General features: G+C 57.7%; 3 protein-coding genes across 5 annotated transcripts; all 3 read left to right on the top strand.

Moving 5' to 3' along the window:
* Nucleotides 1-5,491: 5,491 nt before the first annotated feature.
* On the top strand, nt 5,492-11,312 carry HYAL3 (hyaluronidase 3). Of its 2 annotated transcripts, XM_080384487.1 has the most exons (4): nt 5,492-5,557; nt 9,570-10,499; nt 10,609-10,698; nt 10,864-11,312. In XM_080384487.1, the coding sequence occupies exons 2-4, from the start codon at nt 9,603-9,605 to the stop codon at nt 11,215-11,217; spliced, it is 1,341 nt and encodes a 446-aa protein (XP_080240613.1). In that variant the 5' UTR covers nt 5,492-5,557; nt 9,570-9,602; the 3' UTR covers nt 11,218-11,312. The 2 variants fall into 2 exon arrangements, with proteins under 2 accessions (XP_080240613.1, XP_080240612.1); XM_080384486.1 differs by lacking the exon at nt 5,492-5,557 and having other exon boundaries at nt 9,136-10,499.
* Nucleotides 6,042-8,462, top strand: NAA80 (N-alpha-acetyltransferase 80, NatH catalytic subunit). The gene is made up of 3 exons (XM_080384493.1): nt 6,042-6,157; nt 6,262-6,584; nt 7,673-8,462. Exons 2-3 carry the CDS (start codon nt 6,449-6,451, stop codon nt 8,401-8,403), a joined length of 867 nt encoding a protein of 288 aa, XP_080240619.1. The 5' UTR covers nt 6,042-6,157; nt 6,262-6,448; the 3' UTR covers nt 8,404-8,462.
* Nucleotides 11,313-11,387: 75 nt separating the features above from the next.
* On the top strand, nt 11,388-13,695 carry LSMEM2 (leucine rich single-pass membrane protein 2). 2 transcript variants are annotated; one of them, XM_080384497.1, is made up of 4 exons: nt 11,388-11,726; nt 12,926-13,066; nt 13,148-13,357; nt 13,460-13,695. In XM_080384497.1, exons 1-4 carry the CDS (start codon nt 11,510-11,512, stop codon nt 13,594-13,596), a joined length of 705 nt encoding a protein of 234 aa, XP_080240623.1. In that variant the 5' UTR covers nt 11,388-11,509; the 3' UTR covers nt 13,597-13,695. The 2 variants fall into 2 exon arrangements, with proteins under 2 accessions (XP_080240623.1, XP_080240622.1); XM_080384496.1 differs by having other exon boundaries at nt 12,923-13,066.
* The last annotated feature ends 30 nt before the right edge of the window (nt 13,696-13,725 follow it).

Raw genomic sequence — 13,725 nt, 5'->3', positions numbered from 1 at the left:
CAAATGAAGCAGAAACAGCTTCTCTGGCTCCTTCACTGCCACCCTCTTTAGCAGACCTTGCCATAAGACCAAAATCTAAACCTGACACTACTGCTCTTGTGGCTCTGCCGCCTGATACTCTCAATGATGACACAGATAATCCTTTTGACCCAGAGCTTACTGATCTGGAAAAAGAGCCTGATTTGTACCCTCCAGACCCCCACGATAAATGGGCAGCTGTAAAAGGGGAAGCAAGGCGAGCGTGGGATACAGATGTGCTGCGCACTTTCCCTTTGGTGTACATGCCAGATCAAGATCCACAACGGGAAGCTCTCTCGTATGCTCTAATTAAAGAAATCAGGAGAACAGTTACAGACCATGGACTAGGGGCTCCTTATACAACTCATTTAATAGAGTGTCTCTCTGATACTCATGTGTTTACCCCTAATGATCTTACAACGTTGTTTCACTTGATAATGACGGACATGCAATACACTATGTGGGAGTCAAAAATGAGGCAGCTTGCAGGCGGCCAAGCTAGAGAACTCAGTGTTGGGGGCGCATGATCCGTTGTGAGCGGTTAATGTAGATGTATTATTAGGGCAAGCTGATCATAGCACCAACACTGTGCAAGCTAGGATTTGCCAGGCAGGTTTGCAGCAAGTAAAACAACTGGCACTCCATGCTTTGAAAACTGTTCCTGAAGCAGGTAAACAGAGGGAGCCTTTTGTCAGAATTAAACAAGAAGCAAATGAACCATTTATGAAATTTTTGGACAGACTTAATGAGGCTTTGGAAAAGCAGATTGATAATGAGAAAGCATGTGAATATATTTTTAAACAACTTGCTATTGAAAATGCCAACCCTCACTGTCAGAAAGTATTACGACCTTTAAAGAATCCTAGGATTGATGATATGTTGAATGCTTGTATGAATATTGGGTCTAGACAGCATGATTTGTCTCTGATTGCAGAAACATTTGCAGCACTGTCAGTTAAGTCAGAGCAATGCTTTTCGTTGGCCAGTACGGCCATCTACAAAAGAACTGTCCAAAAGCAAAAGTAAGTAATAAAGGGGGTCCATCTGGAATGTGTCCATGCTGTTGTAAAGGGCGCCATTATGCCAATCAATGCCAATCCAAATTTGACCGGGACGGCCAGTCTTTGACCTTATCAGGAAACCCCAAGCAGAGCACCATGAGGGGTTGCACTAAGACAACAAATTACCCCTCCGAATGCTGCCCCCACCCCCGCCGAGCTGCAGCAATCTGTGCGCCAGTACAAGCGGCAGCACCAGTATATGGATGACATCTTAATAGCTGCAGAATCAAAACAGAAAGCCCAAGAAGTGAGATGGCAAGTAGTCCAAGCAGTCTTGACAGGGGACTCAAAATTGCAGAAGAAAAAATACCAGAAACACCACCTTGGTATTTAGGTTGGAAAATATCGGAACAAAACATTCAACCTCAACATATCACCTTGCAAACAGAAATAAGGACTCTGAATGATTTACAAAAACTGTTAGGAACCATAAACTGGGTTCATCCTCTCTTAGGGATATCTACTGAAGGGATCTTAGGATATCTTAGGGATATCCTTAAACTATTGGAAGGAGATCCAGACTTGACATCTCCTTGAACATTTACCCCTTCTGCAAAAACTGCTCTTGATAAAAGCGGTTGTAAAATTAGCAGGTCAAGTCACTCGTAGGCGAAAAATGGACTACCCTATTAGCCTTTTCATTTTTGATTCAACTTTTCAACCCTATGGTCTCTTAGCACAGTGGGTTCCACAAGATTTCTTTGATTATTCTGGAATGGATATTTTTACCACATAATTTTGGAAAAACAGTTACCACAGCTATTGAAATGATAGCTATGGTAATTCAGAAAGGAAGAAAGCATTTATTAACTTTAGACGGTGTTGAACCTAATATTATCTATTTGCCTCTTGATACAAAACAGCTAACTTTTTTAACTCACCATTCTTTTGTTTTTCAGTGTGCTCTAGCAGATTTTACAGGACAGATAAGTATTCATTTCCCAGGACACAAAATTATACAATCCCTGCACTTTTCCTCTTTTACCTGCTTCACGATTAGCTATCACGCCAATAGTTGATACCCCTGCAGTATTCACTGATGGATCTGGCAAAACAGGCCGAGCAGTGATAGTTTGGAGAGATGGTGAAGGAAACTGGAAAAGCAACATACATATTGTCACAGGATTGCCTCACATAGTAGAACTCGCTGCAGTAGTCCGTGTTTTCAAATTATGGACTACCCCAATAAATGTTATCAGATTCTGCCTACATGGCAGGCCTTGTTTCTAGGCTAGAACACTCCTTTTTAAAGGAAATCTCACACGAAGCCTTATTTGCTCTTCTCTGGGAGCTCAAGTGGCTCCCAGATTGATGGGCACATCCATATTTTATACAACACATACGCTCACATACCTCCTTACCCGGTCCCATAAGTGAGGGGAACACACAAGCAGACAGGCTTGCAGGTATCATGCAGGTCTTACCTGACAGTTTTGCACAGGCCCATTTATCTCATGAGTTTTATCATCAAAATGCAAAAGCACTGCAACACACATTTCAACTGACTCTGGACCAAGCAAGGCAAATTATACAGTCGTGTCCCGATTGTCAACAAGTTTTGCCTGCACTGTCGATCTAAACTAATCCTCGAGGTGTTTCGTCACTTGAAATGTGGCAGACAGACGTTACTCATATACCCCAGTTTGGCAAGTACAAATATGTACATGTCTCTATTGACACTTTTTCATCTTATATTTATGCATCAGTACACTCAGGTGAAAAAGCAAAAGATGTTTGCAGACATTTTATTATGGCCTTCACCACCCTGTTCCAAAACCTATAAAAACAGATAATGGCCCAGGCTATATAGCGCATAAGAAAGACATCTTTTCAACAATTCAGCATATTACAGGCATTCCACATTCTCCCACAGGCCAATCCATTATCGAATGCACACGTAGCACTCTTAAAACTATGTTGCAAAAAAAAAAAAAAGGGGGAGTCTAAGGTTAACCCCACAAGAGCGTATAACTAAAGCTTGTTATGTTTTGAATTTTTTAAATCGTTGGACGGAGGATGGACCTCCTATACAACACCATTTTGGCTTACACAATGCTTCAAAATCTAATGAGAAAGCACAAGTTATAGTGAAAAATTTGCAGACAAATCAATGGGAAGGTCCTTTTCCATTAATAACTTGGGGTAGAGGGTATGCTTATGTTTCCACAGGTTCTGGCCCAAGATGGGTACCAGCTCAATGGATCAAGCCATCATTATCTCAGTCATTGCCATCACCTGTGCCATGACGTCAGCTGCATCAATATGGATCCCACCTCAACCCAAAACCAACATCTGGGTAACCTTGGCCAGTTGCACTGGACAGGACACACTATGTCTGTCAACTGCTTCTCTGGAAAACCCTTTTACAACCTGTCTGGTTGGACAACCTGTTGATGATTGGCCCGTCCCCTCAGATAAACGGATCATAGTTCAGGGATTTGGTGATGTGGTTAATAATTGGGATGGTTGGGTTCCATATTTAACATATGGTGGGATCAAACCACAGGAACTGGACTTACTAGGATCTGTAAAAATGGATTATTGTGTATACTTTAACTACACAGGCAAAGATGATATAAAAACGATTCAATTGTTAAATGCTACCATACCTGCATATAGAAATGCTAGCGCTTGGTGTAATTATACTTCTCCTAAAGTATCAAAGTCTAGCAATTGTCCACTTAAACTGTCCACAGGATTATCTCTAATCTGTGAAGATCGCGCATGGCCTGGCATTCCCTCCCATGTGAAAGGAGGACCATGTAGCATTGGAAGGTTAACTTTGTTAACACCCAATACATCCATGATTATGACTCATAAGTTACACTGCCACAAACGCGCTACACATGCCTTTAAAACTGATTGTAAAGGTAATATGGAATTTTGGAGCCCTGGTGATATTATAGCAGCATCTATATTTGCTCCAGGAGTAGGAACAGCGCAAGCATTAACCAGCTTGAATAAGCTTGGCTGTTGGCTTGCAAAACAAACTAATGCAACTTCATTAGCCCTGGGTGGACTATTGTTAGACATTGATTCAATAAGACATGCTACGCTACAGAATAGAGCTGCAATAGATTTTTTGTTAGCGCAAGGTCATGATTGTCAGGATTTTGATGGACTTTGATCTGTCTGATCATTCTGAATCTCTTCACAAAAGTATAGAAAATTTGCAAGGAGTACAGAAACTACAACAAAGTGATGGTTTTAACATTTTTGGAAATATTTTTAGTAGATTAGGTTTAACTGCATGGATAAAAAGTTTATTACAAATAGGCATAAGATGCTTATTCATTTTGATATGTATTCTGATCTGTATTCCATGTATGTTAAAATGTGTGCAAACTCTAATAGATACAGCATTGAAGCAAGCCTTTTTTATATATAAAGAAGACGGAGATGTGGGTATTTCTCAAGCTAGCTTGACGGTGTCAGTGAGCAAAAACCAGCCTTGGGAGAGAGACATGGTTATGCTTGTTGGAAGGAAGCCATGGAACCAAGGAGAGAAACTTTAAAATACGGAGTAGGCTGCAAAGCTTGTGGCCTTTTGGATAAAGGGAGTTGCTAAGTTGCTGTGCTTGCAATAGAAAAAAGAGCTAAGAGTGGAAAATTATTAAAGCACAGTTATGGGCTGATACGTCAACCCGCTGTAAAGGTAAAAAAGGTTTGCTTGATTTTATTAAGTGTCTTCGAGTGTCTTCAAGGTGTCTTTGATCCGCTCTTGGAGTCTGTCCATCAATATGCTACAGCCAGGCAGCCAGGGGAAGGGCCACCGGCCCCCGTGCCTGTCACTGCCTCCGGCACCTTCCCTCAGGGCGCTGCCTGGGCTCTGGGCACCGCACCTGGGCCTCGGCCCGACGGGATCTTATCAACGGGACAAGGGGCAACGGGCACAAACGGCCACACAGGGAGCTCCTTCCCTTCCGAGCAGGAGGAGATGGGCTGTGCTGTGGGGGTGTCACGGCCTGGGGTGGGCTGCCCCGGGGCTGGGCAGTCTCTGGAGGCTCTCAAACCCCGCCTGGCCGTGACCCTGAGCGGCCGGCTCCTGGGGGAGCTGCTTTCGCAGGGCCTTGGGCTCGATGGCCTCCAGAGGTCCCTGCCAGCCCTGACCAGTCTGATTCTGCCGCTCTGTGCGGAGGCGCGGGGCCGGCCCGCGGCGCTGAGGGGCGGTGGGGCCGCAGGGGCAGCGGGGTCGGGAAGGCGGTGGCGTGGGCTCTGAGGGGTGGTGTGCGGGACAGCCGGGAGCGGGCCGGCGGGCGGCAGGAGGCGACGGGCCGGGGATTCAGCCGCCGCGGGCGCGCGCCGCTCACGCTAACCCGCCGCGACGCGCATGCGCACAACGTTGGGCAGCACCGCTACGGGACGGGCCCACAACGGCGCCGCGGCCTCCGACCGCCAGAGGGCGCAGACGGGCCCGGCATGCGGCGGCGCCGGAAGGGAGCGCTCGGCACAGCAGCGGCGGAGGGGCCGGCGGAGTGGTACGGCCGGGTCGGGTCCTGGGGGCGCGGGGAGCGGGACGGGGGGCGGTGATGGGTCAGCGATGGGTCACCGATGTCACTGATGAGGCAGCGATGGGGTCAGTGATGGGTCCGTGGTCGGGACAGTGACAGGTTCACGGATAGGTCACTGATGGGGTCAGCAATAGGGTCAACTATGGGTCCACGATGGGTCACTGATGGGGTCTGCAATGGGGCCAGCGATGGGTCTGTGATGGGGCCAGCTATGGGTCAGTGATGGGGTCAGCAATGGGTCAGTGGTGGGGTCAGCGATGGGGTCAGCGATGGGTCAGTGATGGAGTCAGCAATGGGTCACTGATGGGGCCAGTGATGGAGTCAGCGATGGGTCAGTGATGGGGTCCACGGTGGGGTCTGTGATGAGGTCAGCCCGTGATGGAGTCAGCAATGGGTCACTGATGGGTCCATGATGGGGACAGCGATGGTCACTGATGGGGTCCGCAACAGGGCCAGCAATGAGGTCAGTGATGGGTCACTGATGGGGTCCATGATGAGTCCATGATGGACTCAGTGATGGGGTCCACGATGGGGTCAGTGATGGGTCTGTGATGGGGTCAGCAGTGAGTCACTGATGGATCTGTGATGGGGTCAGTGGTGGAGTCAGTGATGGATCAGCAATGGGGTCCACAGTGGGGTTAGTGATGGGTCTGTGAGGGGGACAGCAACAGGGCAGTGATGGGGTCTGTGATGGGGCCATTGATGGATCAGTGATGGGGACAGTGATGGAGCAGCGATAGGGTGGGGGCCATGTATTGAGGAGGTGCAGCCATGGGTGGTCCACGCACCATGTGCAGGTGTAGGCAGGGTCAGGTGCCCTGTGCCAGGGTGCAGTCTGGTTTGGGGTGCTGAGAGCAGATGGGGCCCTGGAAAGACATGTCATTCACATTGGGGAAGCAGAACCAGGGGCTGTGGTTGGCCTTGAGCCTGGGCTGCTTCCTGCCACGCTGCTGCACAGGCACCGAGGGCGCGGGAGCCGGCAGCAGCAGGCAGGGTGAGTGTGAGCAGGGTGAGCACAGGGCAGAGTGAAGGTGGACAGGCTGAGAGGCGGGCTGGGCGGGTGCAGGCAGGGTGAGCAGCAGGCAGGGTGGGCAGCCCTGTGTCCCTGGACAGGAGCTGGAGAGGGACAGGCTTGGGGAGGAACTGGGCACTGGGGTGACCAAAGCTTGGCAAGGCACCGCAGGCAGAAGCAGCAGGAGGGCAGGCATGAGCAGGGCTTCCCACAGTATTTGGGGCACCCAGAGTGCAGAGGGATGCTGGTGGGGTCCTGGTGTGGGTTTGCTGGGGAGATGGAAGGAAACGTATCACCCACCTGGGGTGCTGATGGGGCCTTGGGGTGCTGCCTGGCCTCCAAAGGGGGGAGTGCAGTCTGGGCTGGGAGCCAGGGGTCTTAGAGCTAGGGGGGTGACTTTGGGGACACCCTGAAGGGTGCAGGGGCAGGGCAAAGCCAGGCCCTCCCCACCCTTCAGAGGGAGAAGCAGGGCAGTTTGCTCAACCCCAGTTGGTAAGCTGGCATGCCAGTTCCTCCTGCCCTCTGCCTGTGGCTTTTCCTTTGCAAGGGGAAGAGCTGCTGGGCTGCAAAAGGGGTCCCTGCTGCACACCACTTGTGGTAAGGGGTTCCTCACCCCTCAGAGGCTGGCAGGGCCACCCTGAGCCTCCACACAGGTGCAGTATGGTTGGGGTCTGCTCAGTTCCATGGTGCTGTAGCCCTCTCTTGCCAGCTGGGGTCACGTGTGATGATCTGGCTGGTCTCCAGTGGGTGCCCAGGAGGCAGGAACTGGTGGCAGGGCTGGGAAGGGGCAAGGCCAGCCTTGTGCCTCCTACCCCTGCCCCTCTGCTGGCTTGGTGGTGGCAGATCTGCCTGCAGGGCTTATGGCACAGGCACCTGGAGCTGGCACCATGTGCCACTTCCCCACCGCAGTGCTGTCATTCAACTTTGGACCCGCCGCTAACCCCCACGAACCCATCCGGCCACGCTTCTGGGGAGCTGCGCCTGTGCTGGGGCTGGTGCTGGGCTGTGAGGGGGACACATGGTCTGTCCCCCGCTGCCTCTAAGCTGTGGCCTGCTTGGTCTCCCGTCAGTGAGAAGAATGGGCTCCATGTCGGAGGAGCTCAGCCTGGTCCCCCTGCACCAGAGGCCGGAGCTGCTGGAGGCCTGCGCCAAGCTGCTGGGCGAGGAGTGGGGGAAGAGCCGGGCGTCGCGGCTCCACATGCTCCAGCGGTCCTCGGACACCTTCCCCACCTGCCTGCTGCTGCTGCGGAGCCGGGGACGTGCAGAGGCCCCTGCCACCCAGGAGGGGCCCTGCCAGCTCGTGGGCCATGTCCGGCTCTCCCGTGTGGCTGGCCGTCCTCACGACCTCTTCGTGGAGAGCGTGGTGGTGGCCCGGGCGCTGCGGGGCCAGGGCTATGGACGGCAGCTGATGGAAGCCACTGAGCGGTGGGCCCAGGCCCGAGGCTTTGGCTGCCTGCACCTCACCACCCACGACAAGCAGCATTTCTACGCTCACCTGGGTTTTGTCCTGGGCGAGCCAGTGCAGAGCGTGGCCTTCCTTAGCCCTGCCATACCCACTGCAGTGCTGCGGCTCTTCTCTGCCCCTCCTGGTGCTGCCACTGCCACCACCGCTAGGCCAAGGGTGCCCTCTGGCCCCCTGTCTCCCTGCCAAACCCCTGCCGCCCCCCCACCGCCCCCACCACCACCGACCGTGGTTTGGGCGAGGGGAGTCCTGGCTGAGAACAGCAGGCAGAGCCTCCTGGAGACCCCCCACCGTGATGCCAAAGGGCTGCCCATCTTCTGGATGAAGAAGGACATCTGAGGGGCTGGGGCCCTGAGCCAGTGATTAAAAGCAGTGCAGGCAGGAGCTGCCTGCCCCGGCGCTGCCTGCCTGCCTGCCATTCTTTGGGGCTGGCAACAGCTCCCCCAGCCGCCCTGGTTTGTGCTGGCCCCACGTGTGGGGGCTGGCAGGGAGGTGGTCCCCACACCCACTGGCTCTGCTCCTGCCCAGCCCCTAGGTCACCCAGCTGGGGCCCTGGGACCACCAGTATGGCAGGGAGCCAGGCCCACTCCAGGCTCTGGGGTTGGGATTGGTCCCAGGAGTGCCACCCAGTCCCACCAGTGTCTGCTTCACCCAGGGGACTCGCTGTGGGGCAGCTGGGGCTGATGACATGCTGTGGCTGCTGCTCTCCCCACGGAACAGCCTGGGGAAACTGAGGCACATGATGGCAGGAGGGGCAGTAAAGCAGCATGGGCTGCCTGCACTGGGCACCCCTGCACTGAGCTGCGAGGGGGGCAGGCAGCCAGGCCCCCCCGAGGCAGCTGGCAGCAGCAAGGGCTTGGAAGCACAGTAGTGGGAGCGGGAAGGTCAGGGAGAGTGGCTGAGCCCTGCACGGGGGATTAGCGCTGTCCTTGCTGTGTCACGAGGCTCCCAAGCCCATCCCCTGCCTAATCCCCTCACCCCAGGTGGCCGGCCAGCACCGGGCAGGGGGGGACGGGGCTGCCTACTGCAGCAGCTTTCGGGGGGGGGGGGGGGGGGGGGGGGGGGGGGGGGGGGCGGGGGGCGTGGGCTCAGTCCCTCAGCAGGGCACCTGGGCTGGCCAGGCCCTACTACGAAATGGGGAAGAGGGGGGTCACAGTGCCCCTGCTATGGGCAGGGCTGGTAGCCAGCAGGGAAACTGAAGCACCGGGGTCAGTGGCTTGCAGTGCCACACCAGTGCCATGCCATGGCTGTGGTGGTGCAGGCAGGGGTGCTGGACACCAGGGCACAGCAGGCAGAGGTGCCCGCTGGCAGCGTTGAGGCAGGATGTATCAAACACCCAAGTCTGCTGAGTCCCATGGGATTTTGGGGTGGGCAGCATGTACCGGTGGGGCACCCCAGCCCTAGTGGCTAATCTAGCCCACCATGTGCCAGGGTGGCAGTGCCAGTGCAGCTGGGGTGCCCGCTGCACCCTGCTGCCACATCCCCCTGCTCTCCTTTCCCTGCAGGGTGCCGGCCCCGCAAGCAGCCAGCAACACAGGATGGTGCTGGCGATGGTGCTGTGGGCCTGCCTGGTGCTGGGCATGGCTGTCGGGGAGAGCCCGGCACCAGAGCCCCTGGTGGGTGGGCAGCCCTTCGCCGTGGTGTGGAACATCCCCACCAGCCGCTGCCAGAACCGCTTTGGCGTGCGGCTGCCCCTTGGCGACTACGGCATTGTGGAGAACCGGGATGGCCACTTCACCGGCCAGAACATCACCATCTTCTACAAGAACAAGTTTGGGCTGTACCCCTACTTGTCCCAGCAGGGTGTCCCCCACAATGGAGGCATCCCCCAGCGGGTCCCCCTCGGAGCCCACCTCACTAGGGCAGCTGAGGACATTCGCCACGTCCTGCGCCCTGCTTTCCGCGGCCTGGCCGTGGTGGACTGGGAGGAGTGGAGGCCTCTCTGGGCCCAAAACTGGGGGGCCAAGCGGATCTACAGGGCAGCCTCAGAGCAATGGGTGCAGGACCAGCACGGCCTCCTGCCAGCGCGGCAGCGGCTCCAGCTGGCCCGCTGGGAGTTTGAGCAGGCAGCGCAGGCTGTGATGGAGGAGACACTTCTGCTGGGCCGGACCCTGTGTCCAGGGGGGCTCTGGGGTTTCTACCGCTTCCCTGACTGCCTCAACAGCAACTGGGCCAAGGAGGCCAACTACACCGGGCAGTGCCAGCCAGCAGAGGTGCAGCACAACAACCGCCTGGGCTGGCTCTGGGCCGCCTCGGCTGCCCTCTACCCCAGCATCTACCTGCCACCAGCGCTGCCGTCTGCCCTGCGCCACCGCTATGTGCACCACCGGCTGCGCGAAGCCCTGCGCGTGGCCACCTTCAGGGCCAACAGCCCCCTGCCCGTGATTGCCTACTCCCGCCTCTCCTTCCGCCGCTCGCACAGATTCCTGGAGCTGGTAAGCACTGCGGAGCCAGGGCTGGCAGCTAGTGTGCTGGGGGTCCTGCTCAGCACCGGGATGCAGCCTGTGCCCCCCCAGCCCGGTCACACCTCTCTCTACCTGGCAGGCTGACCTGGTGCACACCATCGGGGAGAGCGCAGCGCTGGGTGCAGCTGGACTCGTGCTCTGGGGAGACATGTCGTACTCCCACTCGGCTGTGAGTATGGCCCCTTGCTGCACCACAGCCAGCATATGGTCGGCAGCAGGAGATGGCGTGGGCATGGGATCTATGGGATTGCCATGTCCCCTGTGCCCACCGGGGGGGGGTGGCCAGAGGGACCCCAGTGCTGGGGCGGGTTCTCACTGGTGCTTGCTCCCCCAGGAAAGCTGTGCCAGCCTGCACCACTACCTCACATCCACCCTGGGTCCCTACGTGGCCAATGTGACAGCAGCAGCCCAGGAGTGCAGCTATGTGCAGTGCCACGGCCACGGGCGCTGCGTGCGCCGGCAGCCCCACGACCTGAGCAGCCTCCTGCACCTTGGCCCTGGCGCCAGCCCACCAGACTCCTTCCGCTGCCACTGCTACCGTGGCTGGGCCGGCAAGGACTGTGCCCGGCGAGTCAAGCCCAGCCCTGTCTCCTCCTGCCTGGTGCCCACCCATGCTTACAGCCTCTGCAGGCACAACAACCTCCCACCCTCTGACACCTGCCTACCACGGGACACATGGGGCTGGTGACCAGGACCGGGGACCGTGGCAGTCCCCTACCCCAGCAGCACTGCTGTCTGGCACTTTCTATAGTCCCATTAACTTAAATAAATCCTCATGACACAGCTGGTATGGTCCCTGTGGGTGAAGCTGGGGGGCTCCGCGATGCCCCCAAGCTGAGTGTAATTGCTGTTGCCCACCAGTGCCTCGGTTTCCCTGCACAGGCTTTACCCTGATTCCACAGTGAGCTGGAAGCCCCTTTACCCGGGAAGGAGGCAGGGGGCACCCCCACAGGCTGCTCTCCCTTTGCCATGCTGGCACCATGCTGCTGGCAGCCCTGACTGCGCCAACCGCGCCCCCCTCCCCACAGCTATTTTTAATCCCCCCCAACCGTGTTTCTCACTGTCCTATTTTAAGCAGTGCAGTTGGTGCACCAGGAGCCCTGTGCCCGGCTCCCAGGGGCCCCGCACCACCTCGCTGCCTACTCACGCTGCCTGGGCACAGGGCACAGGGAGCCATGCCCAGGGAGGCTGGAGAAGGTAGGCTAGGGAGCAGGCTGGGGGCTGGCGGGGGCCCTGGCACCTCGGAGGGGACCGGGTGGCATGGGGCTATGGGGTTGGGGTGGAAATAGTGGCCAAATGCTGCCCTCCACTGCAGGGGCTGCAGGCAGAGATGCCTGCCCAGGAAAGGAGGGGGTCCTGGAGGGCTGCAGGCACAGGGCTGCAGGTTTTGGGGAGGGGGCAAGCAGCTGGCTGGCACAGCCCCCCACACCAAGTCTATGTGACTAGCCATGCCCCCAGCCAGCGGGAGGGGATACAGGGGTGATGGGGGTACCCATGGGCCAGCCTTCAGCCAAAGGCAGGGGTCTGGGGAGGGTCTGGGGGGACTCCAGAGACACTAGCTGAGGCCCCCGAGCCCCACCACCCGCCAACCCCACGGCAGCATGCACCACCCCTCCAGCAGCAGCACGGCGCCACACTGCCCTGCGACATGCCACTGACCCCGGGAGGGATCAGGAGCGGGCACAGTGCCACCCTGCCCTGTTCCACCACCGGCACAGCACCTGGGCCCTTCCCACTGCTCAAAAATGCAGAAACACCCAGAAAAAAAATCCTTTCCCTCTACTCCAGTGTAGGCATGGTTGCTTCCCAAGACAGTGCTGGAGCTATGCCTGCTTCCAGAAAGCCCCCTTGCTCCCAGAGAAGCACATGCTCACCTGGGCAGGGGGCACCAGGGACCCCTGGCACAGCACACACCGGACATCTCCATCCCTGCACCCCTAAGTGGCACATGAGCAGCGCCCACGGGGCAAGCCAAGCCACGCCGCAGGCTGGAGCTGGCACTGCCTTCCCACCAGCTCCCAGCTGGCCCAGGGGAGCCCCAGCCTGCCCCACAGTGCCTGGGCTACCCGGGCCGGGGAGGGCGGGGGTGGCACGTTCCTGCCCCCAAGCCAGGGCCAGATTCCAGCCCCACTAACAAGGCTCTGGGACTGTGGCCACCAGGCGCCCGCTAACTGCTCTGATGACAGCACTGGGGCTGGGGGACACAGCCAGCTATTGCCCGGCCACAGGGCTGCGCTAAGGGAATACTGGCGTTGGCTGCCAACCCCGGCACAGCACCGGGCTGGTGTCACAGCCGGGGTCACCTCCAGGAGGGGTCTGGTCCCCTCGGGGGTGCCCAGGGCAGGCAGGGGCTGCGGCCAGGGCCCACACTCACCCTCTGTCTCCACTCCCAGCAGACAGCATGGGAAGGGCCGAGGGTGCTGCACCGGCAGAGCCTGGGGACCCTGAGGGCAGCGAGCCTGGAGCCGTCAGCCTGCGCCCTGTGGAGTCCATCAGCGACCTGTACTGGGCCTCGGGCGGGCAGAAGGGTGCTGAGGGTGAGAGCAGGGTGGGGGTCCTGTGCCAGCCCCGGCCATGCAGGTGGCTGGGCTCTGACTTCTTCTCTCCCCTGCCCGCAGGCAATGGCCCAGCTCCCTCCAGCAGCCTGCGTCGGCCACCGCCTCGCCCTACGCTCCCCGGCCCCCTGCCGCTCCTGCCCACCCTGCGCCCCATGCCTGCTACCAGCCCCTGCCCCTGCCTTGGCCCCAGCCACCCCCTGCTCCTGGCCCTGCTGGGGCTCCTGGCACTGGCAAGCCTGGTCCTGGCCACACTGGCCATCTACCTGAGTGGTATGTGGCACTTGGGGGGGGGGGGGGGGCGGGGGGGCACAGTGGGGACTGTGGGAGGGCAAGGCTGCCCATTCCCAGCACATCCCCATCCTCTCTCTACAGTCCTGCAGAACCAGTCGGTGCGGGCACTGGCCCAGTGGCTGGAGAGCCAGGAGGACGCCGTGCATCAGCTTCGAGCAGCCAGCAGGCAGCTCTGGGCTCACCTCAATGCCAGCACCGAGCCCAGTGGGCACCGCTGAGCTGCTCCTGGCCCCACCACAGGCACCAAGCCACCACGGGAAGGGGCACTGAAGAGCGGGAGGGAGGGGCGGGCAGCCCTACCACCATCCCCATCTCGCTCAGACCTGGCAGCATCACCCCACAGGGTG

The sequence above is a fragment of the Falco punctatus genome (genome assembly GCF_963210335.1).
Source record: "Falco punctatus genome assembly, chromosome: 4".
Taxonomy (NCBI): domain Eukaryota; kingdom Metazoa; phylum Chordata; class Aves; order Falconiformes; family Falconidae; genus Falco; species Falco punctatus.
This window is presented reverse-complemented; position numbering and strand designations above follow the sequence as displayed.